This window comes from Oratosquilla oratoria, chromosome 7 (genome assembly GCF_046742065.1).
Source record: "Oratosquilla oratoria isolate Oo_2021 chromosome 7, ASM4674206v1, whole genome shotgun sequence".
NCBI classification, from domain to species: Eukaryota; Metazoa; Arthropoda; class Malacostraca; order Stomatopoda; family Squillidae; genus Oratosquilla; species Oratosquilla oratoria.
The window spans coordinates 83749780-83773430 of record NC_134783.1 but is presented as its reverse complement, the minus strand read 5'-3'; the positions used below and the strand labels follow the sequence as shown (position 1 = coordinate 83773430).

The 23651-nt window shown below is 40.0% G+C and overlaps 1 protein-coding gene across 1 annotated transcript in view; it reads right to left on the bottom strand.

Annotated features, from left to right (window-relative positions):
- Positions 1–15111: 15111 nt before the first annotated feature.
- l(2)05287 (WD repeat-containing protein l(2)05287) overlaps positions 15112–23651 on the bottom strand; it is a 62252-nt gene continuing 53712 nt past the window's right edge. Inside the window, exon 16 of the mRNA XM_076188496.1 lies at positions 15112–15330. Coding sequence (XP_076044611.1) covers positions 15144–15330 — 187 coding nt within the window. The 3' untranslated portion in view covers positions 15112–15143. The remainder of the gene's footprint in view (positions 15331–23651) is intronic.

Sequence of the window (23651 nt, the reverse complement as noted above, 5' to 3'; positions counted from 1 at the left end):
CGAGGTGAAAAAGGTGAATACACCCATCACACGCACACGTCCATTAAGAAAAAAAAATGTCTATAGGAACATGAGCAATCGTCAATGTTTCCGCCTTTTAGTGGATGTTAAATCAACGTTTTCTCTCAGTTTCATTTTGAATACTCCCAACGTCCTCATAATTCAATTGTACTTGTAATAACGTTTTATATCAATTATGTGCGACGAAAGTAGTAATCTCGTATGTAGTGTCATCATTCCCCATCCACCCGGCCATCCCCCCGTCTTCCACCTTTGGACAAATCCTGGCAGCGTTACTAGTTGTAGGACTTTCAAATACGCGATGGCGCAAGCTGGTGTCAACGATTGAGCAGTGGGCGGGAAATATATATTAATCATATTTCGACTGAGCCAACGACGTTGACAATCGCCCTTCTTGACCGAGGCTGGTCGATTGTTTGCAATAGAATGAAACTTCCCACCGTGAAAGAGAAAACGGATGAAGAAAAAACGAATACCGTAGGATATCGGTGGCAGAGTGCAGGGAATATCAAGATAATGGCCTGGTGCAAGTGGAGTTGGTACAAGCACAGCAGGGTGGTGTTAAGTGTGGAAGAGATCGAGAGGAGGGGAGGCGGTGGTGGGAAGGGGAGGTTTGGTAACGGGAGAGGAGACGCAATCAGTCACCAGTAACCGAGTAGCAGACAGACCGGACCTGTGACGTCACCGAGCCGACCCGTGCCATGAGCGTCGATCAAGCTTGGCTGTTTGTTCGGAAGAACTCGTGTTGGTTTCAAACGAGATCTCAACAGTTGGATGTTGAATATAAGTTCGAGACAAAAAGAAATAAAAACTGTACATGTCCCCCCCCCCACACACACACCGGTCGAAATGACAGCGAAGTTTGGAACGCCAGGAAAACGACGATGGAGTACCTTTGTTGTATTAGTAGGGAAGAGGAAAGCTCGTGGTGTAGTGAGAAGGTGAAGAAAAAGTAGAAAGGGAAGGATTACTGAGGAAAATGGAGGGAAATGAGAAAGATACGAACGGGCTCCCCCGGACGTCAGAAGAAATGTCAACAAGAGGGCTGCAGACGACGCACGTGAAGTCGAAAATATCAGTAAAGGCACTAAAATTAGAAATATAGATAAGAACAACTCAATAGAAAGTGGAGATAATAATTTCCATGGATTTAATAAGGGGATGCCAACCTCCCCCGATTAGAAAATCTAGAGGGAAAACTAGAGAAAATGATTGAACGCTGGGAGATTAAGTTCAGCTAACTTACACGGATTACGCAAAGAGTTGATAGATTGGAAGAACTAAAGAAGGAGAACCAAAACTTAAATTAAGAAATAAAAGAATTAAAAAGACAGTTAAAAGAAGTAAAAGATGAGAATGAGGAATTAAAGAGGAATAATAATAAAGACAATAAAGAGTCCATAGCAAAAGATATAGTGACACAACAGATGAAAGAAGAAACTAAGGACACATTTATTAAAGTGGTGAGAGAGAAGGAGAATATAGTAAGAGACTTACCGGACAAAAAGAAATGTATAATTATATTAGGGATGGAAGAGAAGCATAATCCAAATAGGACTACAAGAGTAAAAGAGAAGGACAAGGTAAACAAGATATTAGAAGTAGTTCAAGAGGATGAACAAGAAAAAGGGAAAGAAATTGAAGATATATAGAATAGGGAAATACAATACAGATAAGACCAGACCAATTAAGGTTAAATTCAGGTCACAAACGGCAGCAGAGAATATCCTAGCAAAAACAGGGAAACTAGCAAAAATGATCAGTACAAACAGGTATGGATAAAAAGACAAATGAATAAAGAGGAAAGAGAGGACGAGAAATCAAAAAGACTAGAAGCTAAGGAAAAAACTAGAAAAGAACAGAGTCAGACAAAGAGAAATTCTATTGGAGAGTAGTGGATATGAAAGTGAGGAAATGGTTCATAGCAGAGAAAAACGGAAGGGAAACAGAAAACACGATGGAAGTAGCAGAATATTAAAAGTGTCCTACACAAATATAGATGGCTTAATAACAGGCTTGAACGAACTGAATGATTACCTGAAGGAAAAAGAACCGGACATAATGGGAACTGTAGAGACAAAATTGAGAGGTCCACCATCACCCAACAGTGTAGGACATGATGCATATAATTATTGGATTAGAAACAGAGAGGTAAAACAAGGGGGTGGAGTTATGTTCCTGACTAAGAAGGATATAAATGTGAGGAATGTCACATATGGAAAGTATACGGTAGAGATGATTATGATCGAACTGGAAGACAGAGATAAGAAGAGCAGAAAGTTTGTAATAAATTATGTGCCTCCTAAAACAGCTTCATGGGAAGAGAGAAAACACAAAAATATGTTAGAAGACACAAGGATAATACTAAATAAGATAATGGAAGATGGAAGAACAATAGTTATAATGGGTGACTTTAATTGTAAAAAAAAAATCTGCTGGGAAGAGATGACAGTGAAGGGTGGAGACGACCTATGGGGAATGTACTACTTGATATGATTATAGAACATACAATGACACAAGGGATACAAGAGAATACTAGGTATAAGAATGAGGAAGAACCATCGAGACTGGACCTAATAATCACATCAGAACCCGAAATAGTGGACAAGATTGAATATAAGACACCAATAAGTAAAAATTACCACATATTGGTTGAACTGGAACTAAATGAAGAAAAATACATGGAAAAAATAAACAATAAAGAAATGGAAGATTGATGTATGGAAAAACAAATTTTGATAAAATAAGAGAATTCATTAAAAAAAACAGACTGGGAAAGGATACACAAGGAGGAAACAACAGTAGAAGAGAAATGGAATATTTTGACAAAAATTTATAAAGGAGTGGAAAAGTATGTTCCAAAACAAAAGCAAGAAAACGGATATGTAAAGTGTTGGTACAGCAAAAGATGTAGGGTGTTAAAAGATAAAAGGGATAAAGCTTGGATAAAATGGAAAATTACAAAAGACTTGAAAAATGGAAAATATATACTGGTTATAGAAATCAATGTGTACAAGTGTGCAGAGAAGAAAAGAGAAAATACGAAAAAGATGTCATGGAAAAATGTAAAGATCAACCAAAACTATTTTACAGATTTGTAAACAAACTGAAAAACAAACAAGAATTAGAGAAACTACGACAAGGAGTTGAATACACAGAGGAAAAAGAAGTGGCAGAAATTATGAACAAGCATTTTAAATCGGTGTTTACGAGGGAGAATATATAACTTGGAGATATCGAGTGGGAGGAGAAAGTTCCCCCCCTTTGAAACAGATAGAAGTAACAAGGAATGAAATACTGAATCACTTGAGTAATCTCGATGTCAGAAAATCGCATGGTCCAGATGAAATGGCAAACTGGATTTTGAGAGAAAGCAGGAATGAACTAACAAACAAAATAAATAGTCTAATAATCAGTTCATTGAAAGAAGGAAAAGTTCCAGAAGATTGAAAAAGAGCAAATATAGTACCCATATATAAAGGGGGAAACAAGGAAGACCCTACTAACTATTGACCGGTCTCTCTTACAAGTACGATAGCTAAAACTTGTGAAAGAATGATCAAAAGTAGATGAGTAAGGTATTTGGAAAAAACAACTTACTAAATCCGAGGCAATTTGGATTTAGAGAAGGACGATCATGCGTCACAAACTTAATTTGTTTCTATTCAAGGCTAATAGATGTAATACAAGGAAGAGATGGATGGGCTGAGTGTGCATTTCTAGACCTGAAAAAAGCTTTTGATAAGGTGCCACATAAGAAATTGCTAAAGAAATTAGAAACTGTAGGAGGAGTACAGGGCAAACTGCTGAAGTGGATGGAAGACTTCTTTCATGAAAGAAAAATGAGAGTGGTGATAAGAGACAAACACTATAATTGGGATGAAGTGATTAGTGGAGTTCCACAAGGAACAGTTCTGGCCCCAATAATGTTTGCTATATATATTAATGATATGGATAAAGGAATTGAAAGTTATATGAGCTTCTTTGCGGACGATGCAAAATTGTTTTAAAAAAGTGAACACCTAATAAGATTGTGAATCACTGAAAAGCAATCTCAATAAAGTATGGGAATGGAGTAGAAAGTGTGAGATGGAATTCAATATTAAGAAGTGTAGTATAATGGAATTTGGAAGAAGCAAAAAGAATAGTGGGATTATATACATTGGGAGAGGGAGAAATTAAAAAAGTGGAAAAAGAGAAGGACCTAGGAGTCATTATTATGAATAATATGTCCCCTGAGAAACATATAAACAATTTTTTTGGAGAAACTTATAACTTAATAAGATCAAAGTGGCATTTACATACCTGGTTGAAGAAATGGTGAAGAAAATACTAATCACTTTGATAAAACCAAAATTGGAGTATGCAGCGACGATGTAGTCACCAAGTAGAACAAAATATATATATATAACAAAACTTGAAAGAGCAATTACGAAATTGGCACCAACTCTCTCAGAACTATCTTACGAGGAGAGTCTGGCAAAACTTGAGCTACAGACATTAGAGCAAAGAAGAGAGAGGAGATTTGATAACTATTTATAAAACCATGAAACCATGGAAATTATTGATAGAATCTAATAAAATGTGATAGTAGAGATACAAGAGGATATGGAAAGAAAAAAAAAAGACAGTTATAAAAGAGACCTGAAAAGAACAGCTTTCCCCACAGGATAATAGACGTTTGGAACAGATAAGATGAGAATGTGGTGTGTGCAAAAACGATACATGAATTTAAAAGCAGTCTAGATAAAACGAGATATGGAGATGGGACACCATGATCATAGCTCCCCTTCCCGTAAAATACAACTAGGTAAATACATATATATATATATATATATATATATATATATATATATATATATATATATATATATATGTTGTGTGTGTGTGTGTATTGAGGTGCGTAAGACAGAATGAGTGGAAGGGTGGTGAGGTAAATACCAGGAACCGTTGGAGTTTTATTGCTAACGTTTCGTCCTAAAAGGACTTCCTCAGAGTGCACACAAATCATTGACAGCTTATATAATCCCAGCTTACCCCGTTCCTCCCCGTTCGTCTTCGCTCCTCTTGCACCTCCGTTCGGCATCACGAAGAACCAAGCTGGCCGTTACTCTCGCCAATTTGATAAATCCATCACGGTGGTTGCTACATGGATGTAAATTTATGTAGGCTGCCTCAGTTACTTTTCTTCTCTGTTTTGTTGGACCTTTATGTAGCACCTCTGTTCTTTCCCAATTAAGTGATACTTCAACCTACGTTAAAAAACACAGAGGTCACGCGGCTCAAGAAGGAGAGAAATTCAAGAAAGATGCTAGGAGGATGCGTACGAAATCTGACAGAGGCAAGAAGTTAGTGGGACTGCTGGAAGAAGTCCCTAGACCACCCAGTATGCGCGAACTTCCGAAAACACATAAGCCAAACATCCCGATGAGTCCCATCACTTCCGGGATTCACAGTGCTCCACACAGGTTGGCCAAATGTCTGGCGAAACCTTTGTCCGTCAGGTTAGGGTCAATAAGCATAGCCCACTTGAAAAACTCCCACGATCTGACTGAGAGAATGAGGAATGTGGGCCTCGCACACAAGACCTTAGTTCCGTATGATGTAACGAGTCTGTTCACAAATTTTTCCATTGAAAGAGCGTTGAAGGCAGCTAGGGAGGTGGTTTCCAACATGAGGGATGGGGATTTACCTCTAGGTAAGGAAGACTTTTTGAAATTAATTTCCTTGTGTGTGAGGTTTGGCTCCGTCTTCAATGACGAAGAATTTTTCCAGTGTCGTGGGCTCGCAATGGGGAGTCCCCTCAGTGCAGTGTTCGCCTCATTGTACATGGAATTGTTAGAAAGGGGTTATTTTGTGAACGTAATGGGCCAAGATACCACTTGGATGCGATACGTAGATGACGTACTTGTCGTTGCCCCGAGGGAAACCGATCTTAACGAAAAATTGAATAGGTTAAACGGGATAGAACAGGACATTCAGTTCACAATGGAGCATAAAGAAAATAATAGATTGGCCTTCCTGGACACAGTGGTTTAGAGAAAAGTGAATAAGACCGTATTTTCAGTTTACAGGAAAAGCACCAACAAGGATGACATCGTGCATTATTACTCGGCCCACAACGACAGAATTAAAAGTGGAATTGTCATTGGTTTCTTCCTGAGAGCTTTCCGAATATGTAATGAGGAATTCCTCCAGGAAGAGATCAATCACATTTTTTATATTTTCAAAAAACTACGGTATCCGGAAGGTCTTTTACACAGATTGAGGGAGAAGGCCCTAAGAATAAATCAAAGAAGCAGAGGGGATAAAGGAGGAGAGAGTGAGGTTGACAGTGGTGGGTTTTTGTCCGTCCCCAACTCAAGACACGCGAGTGAAATGGAACAGTTGTTCACCCGGGCAGGGTTCAAAATTGCGTTCGGCACTGGTACCAGGATAGGGGGGATTGTGAGGAATAAGAGCAATGGTAAAGTCGAAACAGAAGAGAACAGCTTGATTTACAAAATACCATGAAAAAGCTGTCCCATTAGTTACTTCGGAGAAACCAGCAGAGGGACTAAAAAAAAAACGTACCTAAGAACACAAAAGCGACGTCAGAGCTCACAGAATTTCAAATTCGGTAGTGGTCCACCTTGACAACTTTGGCCACCCACCAGATTGGGAAAGAACAGAGGTGCTACATAAAAGTCTAACGAAAAAGAGAAGAAAAGTAATTGAGGCAGTCTACATAACTTTACATCCATGTAGCAACCACCGTGATGGATTTGTCAAATTAGCGAGAGTAACTGCCAGCTTGATTCTTCGTAATGCCGAACGGAGGTGCATAAGGAGCGAAGACGAGCGGGGAGGAACGGTGTATGCTGGGAGTATATAAGCTGTCAATGATTTGTTTGTGTACACTCTGAGGAAGTCCTTTCAGGACGAAACATTAGCAATAAAACTCAAACGGTTCCTGGTGTTTACCTCACCACCCTTCCACTTATATATATATACATATGTATATATATATATATATATATATATATATATATCATATATATATGTATATATATATATATATATATATATATGTATGTATGTATGTATATATTTGACTCAAACGTTGGGTTATGTTGACTTAACGTATCTAAAAAGGACAACTTACTGTTATAGAAGTCTGTTAAGTACCAGCAATACAACGCAGTTGTAATGATCAACGCTCCATTAAGGCTGAATTACATTAGTTGGGCATATATAAAGGTTGGGATTAATGTGAGAGAATGGTTTGAGATGAATGTGGACTTAAGGCAGTGTTCTGTAATATTACCATGGTTATTCAACATATATATGGACAGGGTGGTAAGGGAGGTGAATGCAAGGTAAAGGTTTGTAATCAGTTTGTGAGAATGAAAGGATGTGGGAAGTAAATCAATTGTTTTTAGGGGATGACACTTCTCATAACAGATTTTGAGAGGCTGAAGCAGTTGGCAACTTTTATGAATGAAGAATGTCTGTCAAAAGAGTGATAAAGATAAGAAGGGAGGGGTAATGTGAATAGGTGAAAGGATGACATGGCCTGAAATGATATTCTATCTATATACCAAGGGCCTCTTCCTCTTTACAAGTGAGGTAGCCAGCCCAGGCATGTACCCATTCCCATCCATTCCATTCTCATTATTTCTTTCTCATCTTAGCTCCTCGTGGATGAAAGATCACCCCTGTCTCCTGACCATAGCTTCTCATGGATGAAAGAAATCCCTTCAGGCTGCACCAAAATAGCATTCATACACAACCATATTCCACACATATATCCCCAGCCTTTTCCCTGCCCTGCTCAGCAGACATTCCCCTCTTGTTCAAACCCCCTTTCACCTATCCATTCATCTCATCCTCGGTCGTCCCCTCTAGTTGCCTCTATCCACCTCTGCCTTCCACATACTTTTTTGCTAATCTTTCTTCAGTCATTCAAATAATCTTTCATCAGCCCTATCTGCTAGCTCCCTTTCTACCCCCGCTCACCATCTCATTTCTTGCACTATCCAACACCCACCGTCTTCTCAGACACTTTATCTCAGATACATTTGATGAACTTCTATCTGCCTCTCTTCAATTCCAAGTCTCCACCCTATAAATTGTAGGTACAATCACTCCTCCATCTAATCCTCTCTTTGCATCCATTCTCAGATCCCTATTTCTCATGACACTCTCAATCCCCCCCAAGACATTTACGTGCTCCTCTTTACAGATCACTTCCATTTCCTACCATATGTGACCCCAAGTACTTAAACTATCCGCTTCTTCCAGCATATCTCTTTTAAGACTTGCTTCCAACCTGCTGCCACCTACTCCCTTTGTACATCTCATCACCTTGCTGGTGCTTGTGATTATGGTCTTAGTGACCACAAGCTCACATATTGTACTAGGAAAGCTAGGAAGATGACTTACAATAAGCAAAACACAGTGAAGCTTCATTCCGTGAAGCATTACTCGCAGGAACATTTTGTAGATGAACTGGGTAGGACAGACTGGTCGCTAGTACTAAATTGTTCTGATGTTTCTGAGGCTTGGTCTAATTTTAAGTACACATTTCTTACTATTATTGACAGAGTAGCGCCTCTCAAAGAGATACGAAGAAAACAGAGGACGGAACCATGGATGACAAAGTACTGGGTTTGATTAGAGATAGAGACAGATTTATTGCAAGATTTAGGAAAAGTAGAAAACAGGAGGACTATAATGGTTTTCTGTACTATAGGAATAAGGTGAAATATTGGAAGGAAAAAGCCAAAGCTGATTATTGTACTAACATGGTAAACCAGAACAATCACGATCCAAAGAAGCTTTGACAAACTCTGAAGAACCTAGAAGCTCACACTAAGCCTAGTAATAAAGCAGACAGGATAGGACTCATGATAAACAGCGAACTTAACTCTGAGAACACCATAGCTAACCACTTCAACTCCATTTTCACAACCATAGCCACTAAACTAGTAATATCCCTCCCAACAGGTTCTGGGAAGTTTGGGCTTGGGTATGTTCTGGAGTACTATCAAGATAAGTCCACAAAGTGTTTCCAACTATGTCAGACCACCCAAGAAGAGGTGTTTAGATTACTGGCTAACATAAGTGCCAATAAGGCTACAGGGTTAGACGATATTCCTGCAAGGTTTGTTATGGATGGGGACACAATTATAACTCCTCCAATAACTCGCATGATAAATTTGTCTATCAGTTCAGGATTTATCCCAAACAACATGAAAATGGCTTGGGTAACACCTCTTTATAAGAAAAAATAAAAAACTGAGGCAGGAAACTACAGGCCTATTTCAATTCTAGGTATTAGTTCCAAAGTTTTGAAATATATCGTATAAATCAGTTAGATACCTACCTCAGGGAACATAATCTACTATACGCCATGCAATCTGGTTTTAGATTGAACTACTCAACAGACATTAGCTTAATATACCTTTACAATCTGATAAAACAGGAATGTGACAGAAGTAACTACATAGGTTTAGTTTTGTTGGATCTACAAAAGGCGTTTGGCACAGTGGACCATGATATTTCATAAAAAAAAAATCAGGCATTAGGAGTGGCGAATATTGGCTGTACAGGTCGCAAACAACTTGTACAGGTAAATGGAGCCTGCTCAGGTGACATAGAGATAACTTCAGGTGTACCACAAGGTTCAATTCTGGGACTGCTTCTGTTCCTGGTCTATATCAATGACATATACCAGGTGCGGTGAACTGTAAGTTCTATGCAGACAACTCCACACTAATTGTCTCAGGTAGGGACCTAGTTGAGGTAGAGGAGGCCCTGAGTATTGAACTGTCATCAGTTCAGGACTGGCTCATAGATAACAAGCTGTCTTTACACCTTGGTAAAACGGAAAGTATTGTCTTTGCATCAAAACCCAACCTCAGGAAACACTGCAGTGTACAGGTCAGATGTGGGGATAATGTCTTGGAGTCAAAGCAAGAGGTAACTTATCTTGGAATACCCTTAGATCAGTCCCTCTCAGGGAATGCCTTAATGGATAAGATTGTATCCAAGTGTTCACATAAAGTTAAATTTTTGTACAGAAAAACCAGAATTTTTTATATGGAAACAAAGAAGCTTCTGGTCTCAGCCATGATACAGCATCACTTTGATTATGCTTGTAGCTCTTGGTACAGTAGTTGGAGCAGAAAAAACCAGTCTCAGCTACAGGTTGTACAAAATTAAATCATTAGATTCATGCTAAATTTACCTCAATGTGGTGATATTGGTATAGAAAAATTTAGCAAAGTAGGAATGTTACCCGTAAAATATCATGTCCAGCACCTGAAATTAAACCATGTTTACAATGTCATTCATAATTCTGCTCCTTCGTATGTGAGCTGTAATTTTACGTTATCTGCTGAGAACCGAACCCTAAACAGTCAAGGGTCTTTTATGGTAACACATGCAGGTTCCTTCACCAAAAACAGCTTTCACTTCACAGGTGTTCAACTATGGAACTCACTACCTATGTCAAGTAAGCAGTCAGATAGCAAGGTTACTTTCAAGAAAAAAGTCAATGATTATTATATGTCTCAGCTATGGACCGAGAACAGCCTTGATTTTATGTACTACTAGCCTAGCAAGGAGTACCAGACTCCCTTTTGTCCTTCTGAGGTTTAACTTAGTATAACAATGTTTGATGTTCAAAACTGGTTTCCACCTTTATTTTACTTGTCATAGTAAGGTATATTATTCAGGTATGGTCTGAGAACAGTTATGATCTAATCATAATACAAGCCTGGTGAATCAGAGTACCTGGCAACAAGGTAATTGGACCTTTCCCTCAAGCTCCTTGTTGTTTTACACATATGAGTTTTGGTCCCCTGTACCCTACTTCTGGTGCTTCAGATTATAATGTACTACTTCCTGGTGTTCAAAATAATGTGTAATTGCCCACTTCATCCTGAGGTACAGGGAAATTTTGTAATTGATTAATATGTGTCCCAAGCTGCTATGCAGCATTCACTATAACATGTTGATGGCCTGCTACTTTCTATCCCATGGTACTTGACATTTACGCTTACCCTGGAATAGACCGCCCCTTTATTGTCCTACACTTGCTGCTACAGCAGTAGAATAATGTAGTATATCACTAAGGGTACTACACTGATCTGGTACTCACACTGTTTTGGTACCTTTTAGTAATATTTTGTTATTGTTATTGTTGTTGTCGTTCCCTAGACTGTCTGTCCGAGCAGTCCCGTCTCCCCAAGGAATGCTACAGCCGAAACTGGGTTTTCCCACAAATCCTTTATAGATTGTATGTTGTGTTGTTTGCGTGCATGACTGTGTATAATGCAGTCTTCCATTATGTGTTGTATGGTATGGGGGTGAAGTGTTACATCCTGGGCAGCTGTTCACAATGTGGTTATCCAGCCTCTTCTGGTAGCTTAGAAGTGCTGAGTGGTGGCCGCACCGCAGTCTGGCCAGTTGGACTCTGTCCTTTTGTGGGAGAGAGGATTCAGAAGGGTGGATATCAGGGGGTCTGGCATGCAGCAGTGTGTTGTCTTTCAGTGTGTTAATGGAGCGGTGAGTGATATGATTATGAATATGTTTCCGGAGGCTGGTATTTGGTGGTTGTGGAGGAAGAGAAGTGAGTATCTGTGTGTGATACAGGTCTTTGGGTGTTGTTTTAATGTTTCTTGGTGTGTGTGGGTGTTCTGCTATGTAGTGTAGCAGGTGTGATGTGTTTGTGGTGGCTGCGGCAAGTGTTTGTGTGCCTCTTATGTCAAGGTGGTCCTTGACTTTGAGGACTTTTGTTTCATAGTGTAAATGGTCTGTAGGTGTTGTATTTGTGCAGCCTGTAATTGTTTTTAGGGCTTTGTTTTGTATGATTTGAAGGGTGTTGTGGTGTGTCTCACTGAGATTAGGAGCCCATGCAGGACTCGCATAATTCATCACTGAGCATATGCATTGTTTGTATATTGTATTAGTTATAGTAATATTTTGTTGTTCCTGATGCATAATGCAATGTTCCTTTATTGTGAAGCATTTACTCGCTTCTCTCAATCTACATTCTACCTCCACCCCTACTCCTCCCTTTCCTGCCACATTCGCACCCAAGTATCTAAAACTATCCACTTCCTCCAGTCTCTCTCCCTTAATGCTCACTTCCAGCCTGCTGTCACTCTCCCCTCATACATCTCATCACCTTACTTTTACCCACATTTATCTTCAGCTTCCTTCTTTCACACACCTTCTCAAACTCTGTCACTAACTTCCTCAATCCCTCCTCTGATCCTGCTACAAGTGCAGTGTCGTCAGCAAACAACAACTGGCTTATTTCCCACTTTTCTCCATTTTCTTTAACCATCTCCAACCCCCTACCCACTACCCTTGCATTCACCTTTCGCACCACCCCATCCATGTATAGATTGAACAGCCAGGGCGACATAACACATCCCCGACAAAGTCCCATCTTTACCTCAACCCATTCACTCTCTCCATTTCTAATCCTAACACAAGCTCTACTACTCTCGTAAAAACTCTCGACTGCTATTAACAGCTTTCCTCCTATCCCATATATCTGCAATACCTCCCACAGTGCCTTCCTATCTATCCTGTCATAACCCTTTTCCAGATCCATAAAAGCCTTAAAAAAAAAGCCTTACCTTTTCCTATAGCTTTCTCACATATCTGTCTTACCACAAAGATCTGATCTACACAACCCCTACCTGTCCTAAAACCACACTGTTCCTCACCAATTACTCCCTCTGTTCGTCTCCTAATCCTTTCAATCAAGACCCTCCCATAAGCCTTCCGAACTACACTCTACAAGCTGATCCCTCTGAAACTACTACACTCACACTTGTCCCCTTTTCCCTTGTAAAGCAGAACGATACAGGCACTCCTCCAGTCCTCCGGCACTCTACCCTCTCTTAAACAAACATTAAATAACCTCGCCAGCCCGTCCACCATCACTGTACTTCCTTTCTTCAGACATTCTGCATGGCATCCATCCAGACCAGGTGCCTTACCTGCTCTCATCATCTAAACAGCTGCTTTCACCTCATCTTTCCCTATCTCTCCTCCATTTTCCTCACTCATCACTCTCATTTTCTTAGCGCTTCCCACTGCAACTACCTTTCCCTCCCTATCCTCCTTCACATTTAGCAACTCCCTAAAATACTCTACCCACCCTCCTCTCACTGCCTTCTCTTCCATTATCATCTCTCCATCTGCACCTTTTATTTTTTCTTCTCTACTCAATTCACCTCCTTTTCCTCTTTTAATTTTTCAAAACATCTTTTTATTACTTTCAAAATTTTCTGTCATACTCTTACCCCATTTCACATCTGCTCTCCTCTTTGCTTCCTGTATCTTATGCTTAACTTCCTTTCTCTTCACTTTGTACCTCTTATATGATTCCCTCGTCCTAATTTGTAGTCAATCTGTGAAAGCCTGCTTCTCTTCTACACCCTTCTTTGCTTCCTCATCCCACCACTCACTACCCTTCCCTCTATTTCCTCCCGCCCTCCTTGTTCCACACACCATCCTTGCACACCTTATGACTCCCTCCTTGAACCAACTCCATTCCTCCTACACTCCTAGCTCTACTCTATCCTTCACTACCTCCCACTCCTCTCTCAGCTTCTTATACTCGTTCTCCTTTTCTTTCTCATCACAGACAAAATGATGTGTGGCTCTGGTCCATAGGGGCACCCCATAGACCCTAAAGTATCAACTGCATGCTACTTTGCCACAATAACATGCAGCCAATACCCCAGACGGGTAATTTCCAAAGCTCATAATTTTCAAAGCTCCTTGTACCTCATCTTCTATATCTTTCAATTTTTTCTCCCATCAGTCATTTTCTTAGCTCCTCCCAGTGCCACACTCAATCCCTCCCTAACCTCTTCCATATTCAAAAACTCAAAATATTCTACCGATCTTAGCTGTACAGGCTTCACTTCCATTAACATGTCCGTCTACATCTTTTCCTTTTTACCTGACTCACCCCATCTTTCTTTTTTCATAAATTTCTTGTCTATTTTCTCTAGTTAAATTAGTTTTAATGTAAACATAGTGTATGTGCTTTGATACAGCCTATCTATATACCAAGGACTTTTTTCCCATCACAAGGTAGTCAAGTCAAAATGCACATAACCATTCCCATCCACCACCCTTTCCTCCCTCTCATCTTAGCTCCTCATGGATGATGGGTAATCCCTGTATCCTACCCACTACCCTGGGTCAGACACAATGTACCAAGGCAGTCCATCCACAACAAGTCCACTTCACTTTATTGGTGACAGCCCCTCATGCAGAAAAAAAGATGGGGAGATATCTCTTCAGGCTGCTTCAAAACATCATTCATACATAACCACTCCATTCCTTTTATCACAATAGCATCTATACACAGCCATTCTCCACTCAGCCCTATCTCTTGCTTTCTTCCTTACATGTTCAACAACAAACATTCCCCTCTTGCTCAAAGCCCTTTTCACCCCATTTATCCATTTCATCCACAGTTGTCCCCTCAAGTTCACTCCATCCACGCCTTTTATTGATCTTCACTCATTCTTTCCATGTGTTTAAACCACCCCAATACTCTCAGCCCTACTTGCCTCTCATTTTCCACCCCACTCTCCTCCTTATCTCCTTGTTTCTTACTTTATCCAACCATATAACCTCTACCATATTTCTCAAACAATACAAACACCTTTTGAACTTTACCTCTCTGCCTCTCTTAAATTCCAAGTCTCTGCCCCATATAGTGCTATCAGTATAATCACCCCTTCATATAATCTCTACTTTACATCCATGTCTAGATACCTATTTCTCATGATACTTTTTAATCCACCAAGGTATTTACTTGCCTCTCTCAATCTACAATTTACCTCCACCTCCATTCCTCGCTTTCCTACTACATGCAATCCCAAATAACTAAAGCTGTCCACTTCCTCCAGCCTCTCTCCTATAAGACTTGCATCCAGCTCACTGCCATCCTTTCCCCTCAGCCTCCCACTTTATAAGGGGGAAAGGGCCTTTGGTATTTTTTGTACACTTTACAGGTAAGGAAGAAAAATAATTTTTTTTTTTTTTTTTTTTTTTTTTTTTTTATCCATAAAATTGTACAAAGATTTCTTCAAGCATTTTCATAGATATAGATTCTCTATCATTTCATTGAAGTTATTCCCCTTTATTCTTGCCAATTCCTTTTTAATTTCTTTTTTCATCAGTTTTCTTGCTACTTCCTCTTTCGCTTCTTCCTCATCAATCGTAACAACTACAGGTGTCGTCCTCTGGGTTTTCTCAACTGAGCTTCCTTCCAGTGTATCATTCCTGCAAACAAGATAGAAAGGAATGATAAAACATGTTGCATCAATAGGTAAATTTTAGGGCTCAGAGTTGACACATACATACATATATATACCAAGGCTTTTTCCCCCTTACTGGGGAGGTAGCCAAAAAGGAAAAGGCATAAAATCATTCCCACCCATTCCATCCATGAATACACTCCCCACCCCTCCATCCTCCCTCCCATCTTAGCACCTCCTAGATGACGGGTCATCCCTGCACCCTGTCCACTGCCCTGGGTCAGAAGCAGTGTTGCAAGACACAGCACATCCACAGCAAGGCCGCTTCATTAAATCGGCGACCCCCCCTCTCCGTCCCCCCATATAAAGGAGAGGACGGGGAGAAATCCCTTCGGGCTGCGTCAAAATTTTGCTCAAACACACTACCTCACACACTACCTTCCACCTCATGCATCACAACATCTTCCATATACAACCATTCTCCATTCACCCCTGTCTTCTGTCCTCTCCCATCCTTCCTCAACAGACATTCCCCTCTTCCCCAAAGCCCCCTTCACCCCATCCATCCATCTCATCCTAGGACGTCCCCTCATGTTCACTCCCTCCACATCTGCCTTCCATACCTCCTTTACTAGTCTTTCTTCACTCATTCTTTCCATGTGTCCAAACCATCCTAATACTCTTTCATCCACCCTATCTCCCAACTCCCTTTCCACCCCTGTTCTCCTCACCTCCTCATTTCTCACTCTATCTAGCCTAGTAACCCCCATCATACTTCTCAGACACTTCATCTCAAACACATTCAAGCTCCTTCTCTCTTCCTCTCTTATGTTCCATGTTTCTGCTCCATACAGTGCTGTTGGCACAATCACTCCTTCATACAGTCTCCTCTTAGCATCCATTCCCAAATTTCTATTCCTCATTACACTTTTTAATCCACCTAGGCATTTACTCGCTTCTCTCAATCTACATTCTACCTCCACCTTTACTCCACCTTTTCCTGCCACATTTGCACTTAAGTATCTAAAAATATCCACTTCCTCCAGTTGCTCTCCCTTAATGCTCACTTCCAGATTACTGCCACTTTCACCCCTTGTACATCTCATCACCTTTTACCTACATTTATCTTCAGCTTTCTTCTATCACACACTCTCCCAAACTCTGTCACCAACTTCCTCAATCCCTCCTCCGATCCTGCCACAAGCGGTGTTGTCCGCAAACAACAGCTGGCTCACCTCCCACTTTTCTCCATTTTCTTTAACAATCTCCAATCCCTGACCCACTACCCTTATTTACCTCTCGCACTACCCCATCCATGTATAAGTTGAACAGCCAGGGTGACATAACACATCCTTGACGAAGTCCCACCTTTACCTCAAACCACTCACTCTCTCCATTTCTAATCCTGACACAAGCTCTACTATTCTCATAAAAACACTTGACAGCTCCTAGAAGCTTTCCTCCATCCCGTATATCCGCATAACCTCCCACAGTGCCTTTCTGTCTACCCTGTCCTAAGCCTTTTCCAGATCCATAAAGGCCCAAAAAACATCCTTCCCCTTTCCTATAGCTTTCTCACATATCTGTCTTACCACAAAAATCTGATCTACACAACCTCTACCTGTCCTAAATCCACACTGTTCCTCACCAATTACTTCCTCTCCTAATCCTCTCAATTAAGATCCTCCCATAAGCCTTCCCAACTACACTTAACAAGCTAATCCCTCTGAAACTACTACATTCACACTTGTCCCCCTTTTCTCTTGTAAAATGGAATTATACAAGCAGTCCTCCGGCACTCTACCTTCTCTCCAGCAAACATTAAGTAACCTCACCAACCAGTCCACCATCACTGTACCTCCTTTTTTTAAGACATTCTGCATGGCATCCATCCAGACCAGGTGCCTTACCTGCTTTCATCATCTTAACTGCTGCCTTCACTTCATCCTTCCATATTTTTCCATTTTCCTCACTCATCACTCTCATTTTCTTAGCATTTCCTATTGCAGCTATCTTTCCCTCCCTATCCTCCTTCACATTTAGCAACTCCCTAAAATATTCTGCCCATCTTCCCCTTACTGCCTTCTCCTCCATTATCGTCTCTCCATCTGCACCTTTTACCTTTTCTTCTCTACTTGATTCGCCTCCTCTTCCTCTCTTAATTTCTTTCCAAAACATCTTTTTATTACTTTCAAAATTTTCTGTCATACTCTTACCCCATTTTACATCTGCTCTCCTCTTTGCCTCCTTTACCTTTTTCTTTACTTCTCTTTGTACATCTCATATGACTCCCTCGTCCTATTTTGTAACCAATCTGTGTAAGCTCGCTTCTTCTCTTCTACAACCTTCTTCATTTCCTCATCCCACCATTCACTACCCTTCCTTCTATTTCCTCCTGTCCTTCTTGTTCCACACACTATCTTTGCACACTTTGCTACTCCCTCCTTGAACCATCCCCATTCCTCCTCCACACCTACCTCTACTCTATCCTTCACTCCCTCCTACTCCTCCTTCAGCTTCTTCTTGTACTCCTTCTCCTTTTCCTCTTCATTTAAAGAGTTCACTCTAAGCACCTCCCTACCTTTTGTCCCTTTCCTCTTTCTCCATCTGTCCTCCACTCTCAACTTACCTTCCACCAGAAAATGATCTGATATTCCCCCACCCTCTCCCCTTAGCACATGTACATCCTTAACTCTTCCTATCATAATCCTATTTACCACTACATAGTCCATTAAAGCTCTATCTACCACCCTTCCCTCCACCACCCTCTCCCATGTGTACTTATGCTTGACTTTCTTCCGAAACACTGTATTTGCTATCATCAACTCTCTTTCTAGACACGTTTCCACCATCAACTCTCCACTACGATTTTTCCCTGGAACTCCACATTTCCCAACCACTCCATCAATTGGATCCTTTCCTACCCTAGCATTAAAGTCTCCCAGTACTATAACATTTACACTTCTCCCTAAACCCTCTATGCACTCATTTAAATCTATCCAAAAGGCCTCCCTTTCTTCTACACTCTTCTCACTGCCAGGCCCATATGCACTTACAAAAACCCACATCTCCTTTCCCAGTTTCACCTTCATCCACATTATCCTTGAAGAAACCTCCTTCCACTCCACTACACGTTTACCTATCTCTTCACTTACTAGTATAGCCACCCCTTCCCTCCCTCGCCCTCTCTTCACTCCTGATAACCTCCCACTTACACTCCCAAACTTACAATCGCCCTTCCCTTTCAGCTTAGTTTCACTCAAAGCCAACACATCCATCTTTCTTCTCACAAACATACTACCTATCTCTTCCCTTTTACTCTCATCTGTACCACATCCACGCACATTAAAAGACGCAAACCTTAGGGTGCTGGTCCGAGAACTTCCAGAACCACTTATGCCTTTGCTTTTACTTTTAGGAATGTGCCCTGTGGGGCTACAAGGAGAAGGATGCCTAGTCCCAATCCCCGTCCCTTTCTTCTCTCCTCTTACGATCCAAGTGGGAATACGTCTGGGGTATTGGCTGCTTGTTATTGTGCCAAAGTAGCATGCAGTCGATACTTTAGGGTCTATATGGGGCGCCCCTACGGACCAGAGCCACACATCATTTTGTCTATGATAGAGGAAAACTCTGTTCATAGGGAAATGATGACACTTTTATACTATGACTGTCCCCCAACCCCTTGTTGCTGTTCTGTACCATTTCTCTGAGTATTCTTTTTCTGTGGTGAGGGAAAAGAATACTGCCACCAAGTATTCCCACTTGGATCGTACAAGGCGAGAGTTGACACATAACAATAGAAATGATAAAGGATGCAGAGTGACCTCCCCAACCCCCCTTTTTTTTTTTTTTTTTTTTTTTCTGGCACATTAGGTGGCGGATTGGAGTGGAATGGGTGGGAGTGGGTATATGCCTTATAATATACTGAAAGAGGAAATATAGTAATTATGGGTGATTTTAATTCTAAAGAAATATGTTGGGAAGAAATGACAGTGAAGGGTGGAGACCTCTGTGGCAACATACTACTCGATATGACCATTGAATACACAATGACTCAGTGGATAAAGGAAAATACCAGATACAGAAACAATGAAGAACCATCGAGACTGGATTTAATACTTATGTCAGAACATGAAATTGTGGACAGAATTGATTACAAAACTCCAATAGGAAAGAGTGACCATGTACTAATAGAATTCGAACTAAAAGAGCAAATGAACTTAAGAAGAAATGAGAAACATAGAATAGGAAGACTATTGTACTACAACAATGATTTTTGAGAAACTTAAAAAATTCTTTCGCACTGCAAACTAGGAAAAATTTCTAAATGAAGAAACAAAGATTGAAGAGAAATGGAATATACTAAAAGAAATTTATAATGAGGGAGTGAACAAATATGTACCACAACAAAAGCAAGGAGTATACATAAGAAGCTGGTACAACAAAAAATGTAGTGAAGCTAAGGAACAACCTAAACTATTTTACAGGTATGTAAATGGTAAACTAAAAAATAAACAAGAAATAGAAAAGCTGTGCCAGGGAAATTATGAATATACAGAACTAGAAATGGCAGAAATTATGAGAAATCATTTCAAATCAGTATTCACAACTGAGAACTCGCCTAACTGTGAGGGAATAGAGAGAAATCCCCCCCCCCTGAAGGAAATAACTGTAACACAGAAGGAAATCAGCTACCAAATAAAAAAACCTTGATGTCAGAAAATCACATAGTCCGGATGGAATTGCAAATTGGATACTGAAAGAATGCATAGAGGAGTTGACAGATAAAATATACAATATAATTAAATATTCACTCAAAGAAGGAAAGGTACCACAGGACTGGAAAAATGCAAATATTGTACCAATATATATAGGAGGAAACAAGGAAAATCCAACCAACTACAGACCGGTCTCCCAAACAAGCACAGTAGCAAAAATAAGTGAAAAAGTTATCAAAAGTAGATGGGTACATCTGGAAGAAAAAACTACTGAATCAAAATAAATTTGGATTTAGACAAGGAAGATCATGTACAACAAACCTGATCTGCTTCTATTCAAGTCTAATAGAAATAATACAAGAGAGGGATGGATGGGCAGATGTGCCTTTCTAGACCTACAAAAAGCATTTGATAAGGTACCACACAAGAAAGTAATAAGAAAAATAGAATCAATGGGTGGCATCAGAGGAAAATTATTAGAATGGATGGAAGACTTTCTGACTGGGAGAAAAATGAGGGTAGTAATTAGAGACAAATACTCAAATTGAGAAGAAATGATAAATGGTGTCCTGCAAGGTTCGGTACTGGCTCCAATCATGTTTGCTATACAACCACTCCTCGTTTAACAACGACAATTGGGACCAGCGCGCCGTCGTTAACCAAATTGGTCGTTAAGCGAAAGTGTATACATATACGTACATGTACTGTATGTACAATGTTATTTTCGTGTATTTTCCCTCTTTTATACAGTACATTAAAGCTTTATTTACTGTTTATTTACGGTGGTTAGGTTCCTGAAATTACCATATATGACCAAATCCGCGTATGCTGACATTCCATATTGAATACCGGGGTATTTTTTTTAGTTTCGACCATGGGCGCAATATAGCAATAGAAAATTAATTATTAATTTTGTAAATTAAAATGTATCAATGTAATATGCAATTTTGTGGGCGGAAATGAAAGTAAAAAATACCATGCTACAAGAAAATATGCTAATGAACGAAGTCGGTAGCATAGGATCGGGACGCCATCTTGTCGTCTGCCAACATCTCTCACGACGACAACGAGGACGAGTGTATACATACTGTATACGTACATGTACTGTATGTACAATGTCCAGCAATACGTGTATCTTTATTTTCGTGTATTTTCCCTCTTTTATACAGTACATTAAAGCTTTATTTACTGTGTATTTACGGTGGTTAGGTTCCTGAAATTACCGTATATGACCAAATCCGCGTATGCTGACTTTCCATATTGAATACCGGCATATTTTTTTAGTTTCGACCATAGGCGCAATATAGCAATAGAAAATTAATTATTAATTTTGTAAATTAAAATGTATCAACGTAATATGCAATTTTGTGGGCAGAAATGAAAGTAAATAATACCATGCTACAAGAAAATATGCTAATGAACGAAGTCGGTAGCATAGGCTCGGGACGCCATCTTGTCTGCCAACGTCTCTCACGACGACGACAACGAGGACGAGCCGGATGACATTTAATTTGCAGGTAATGATTTATCAAACACAGGTTAGGTTAGTTTAGTTTAGGTTAGACGAATTTATCATCCTTTCATTTCTTCGACATCGGCATCTATCATAACAAACACGTGTACCATTCGTCCGACATGACTTCGTTACTTACAAAATTTGTTTTAGCACCTTTTTTTTTCGCTCACAAAATTGCATATTACGTTGATACATTATAATTTACAAAATTAATAATTAATTTTCTATTGCTATATTGCGCCCTTGGTCGAAACTAAAAATTTACCACTACCGGTATATACTGTACCCCAGGTAGTTTTTTCAGCTTGCAGGATGGTAATGTAGACCTAAGCTTCAGAACACTTTACCTCACAGGTAATATCCACCGTACAAGTTCATTTATAACATCATACAAATTTGCCTCAGCCAACTTAATTATCGTACACGACGTCGTAACTTCGGGAGATTTACGTTAAAAGAATGTCATAAAGCCCGTCGTTACTCCGAGTTGTCGTTAAACGAGGAGTACCTCTACGTATAAATGACAAAGTAGTGTTATATGAATTTCTTCACAGGTGACACAAAAATACTAAAAAAAAAGTAAGAACAGAGGATTGTGAATCATTATAGTAAGACCTGGACAAATCTGGAAATGGAATCAAAAGTGGGAAGTGAACTTCAATATCAAGAAGTGTAGTATAATGGAGTTTGGAAAAAGTAAAAATAGAATATCAAGAAATTATAAAATTAGTGAAGTTAAAAAAGTGAACTCGCAAAGAGACCTTGGAGTAATAATCAGCAAAGACATGACACTGGACAAACATATCAATAAAATGTTCGGAGAAACTCTCAACCTTTATTAAGGTCAATGAAAGTGGCATTTGACTACTTGGATGAGGAAATGATTAAAAATATATTAAGTTACACTAATAAGACCAAAACTGGAGTACACACCAACACTATGGACACCCAGTACTAGAAAGAATACAAAGAGCAACGACAAAGTTGGCACCAACTCTTTTCATCACTCTCATTTTCTTAGCGCTTCCCACCGCAACTACCTTTCCCCCCCTATCCTCCTTCACATTTAGCAACTCCCTAAAATACTCTACCCACCTTCCTCTCACTCTCTTCTATTCCATTATCATCTCTCCATCTGCACTTTTTACCTTTTCTTCTCTACTTGATTCATCTACTCTTCCTCTTTTAATTTATTTCCAAAACATCTGTTTATTACTTTCAAAATTTTCTGTCATACTCTTACCCCATTTCACATCTGCTCTCCTCTTTGCTTCCTTTATCTTATGCTTAACTTCCCTTCTCTTTACTTTGTACCTCTCATATGATTCCTTTGTCCTAATTTGTAGGCATAAGAGGGTCTAGGATTTTTCCAACCAGTACCCTAAGGTTTGGATCTATTAATGTGCATGGATGTGGTACAGATGAGAGTAAAAGGGAAGAGATAGGAAGTATGTTTGTGAGAAGAAAGATGGATGTGCTGGCTTTAAGAAACTAAAATGAAAGGGAGGGGCAAGTGTGAGTTTGGGAGTGTAGTTGGAGGTACTCAGGAGTGAAGAGGGGACGAGGGAGAGAAGGGGTGGCTATACTAGTAAGTGAAGAGATAAGTGCGTGTAGTGGAGTGGAAGGAGGTTTCTTCAAGGTTGATGTGGATGAGGGTGAAGCTGGGAAGAGAGATGTGAGTTTTTGTAAGTGCGTATGGGCCTGGTAGTGAGAAGAGTGTAGAGGAAAGGGAGGATTTTTGGGTAGATTTAAATGAGTGCATAGAGGGATTAGGGAGAAATGTCAATGTAGTTGTATTGGGAGACCTTAATGTTAGGGTAGGAAATGAACCAATAGATGGAGTGATTGGGAAGTATGGAGTTCCAGGTAAAAATTATAGTGGAGAATTGATGGTGATGTGTCTTGAGAGTTGATGATAGCAAATACAGTGTTTAGAAGGAAAGTCAAGCATAAGTACACATGGGAGAGGGTGGTGGATGGAAGGGTGGCAGAGCATTAATGGACTATACAGTGGTGACCAGGATTATTTATTATCTACTGGTGATTATTTGGCATCAGAATATCTATGGTCTGGTGACCAGGAGTATGGTAGGAAGAGTTAAGGATGTACAT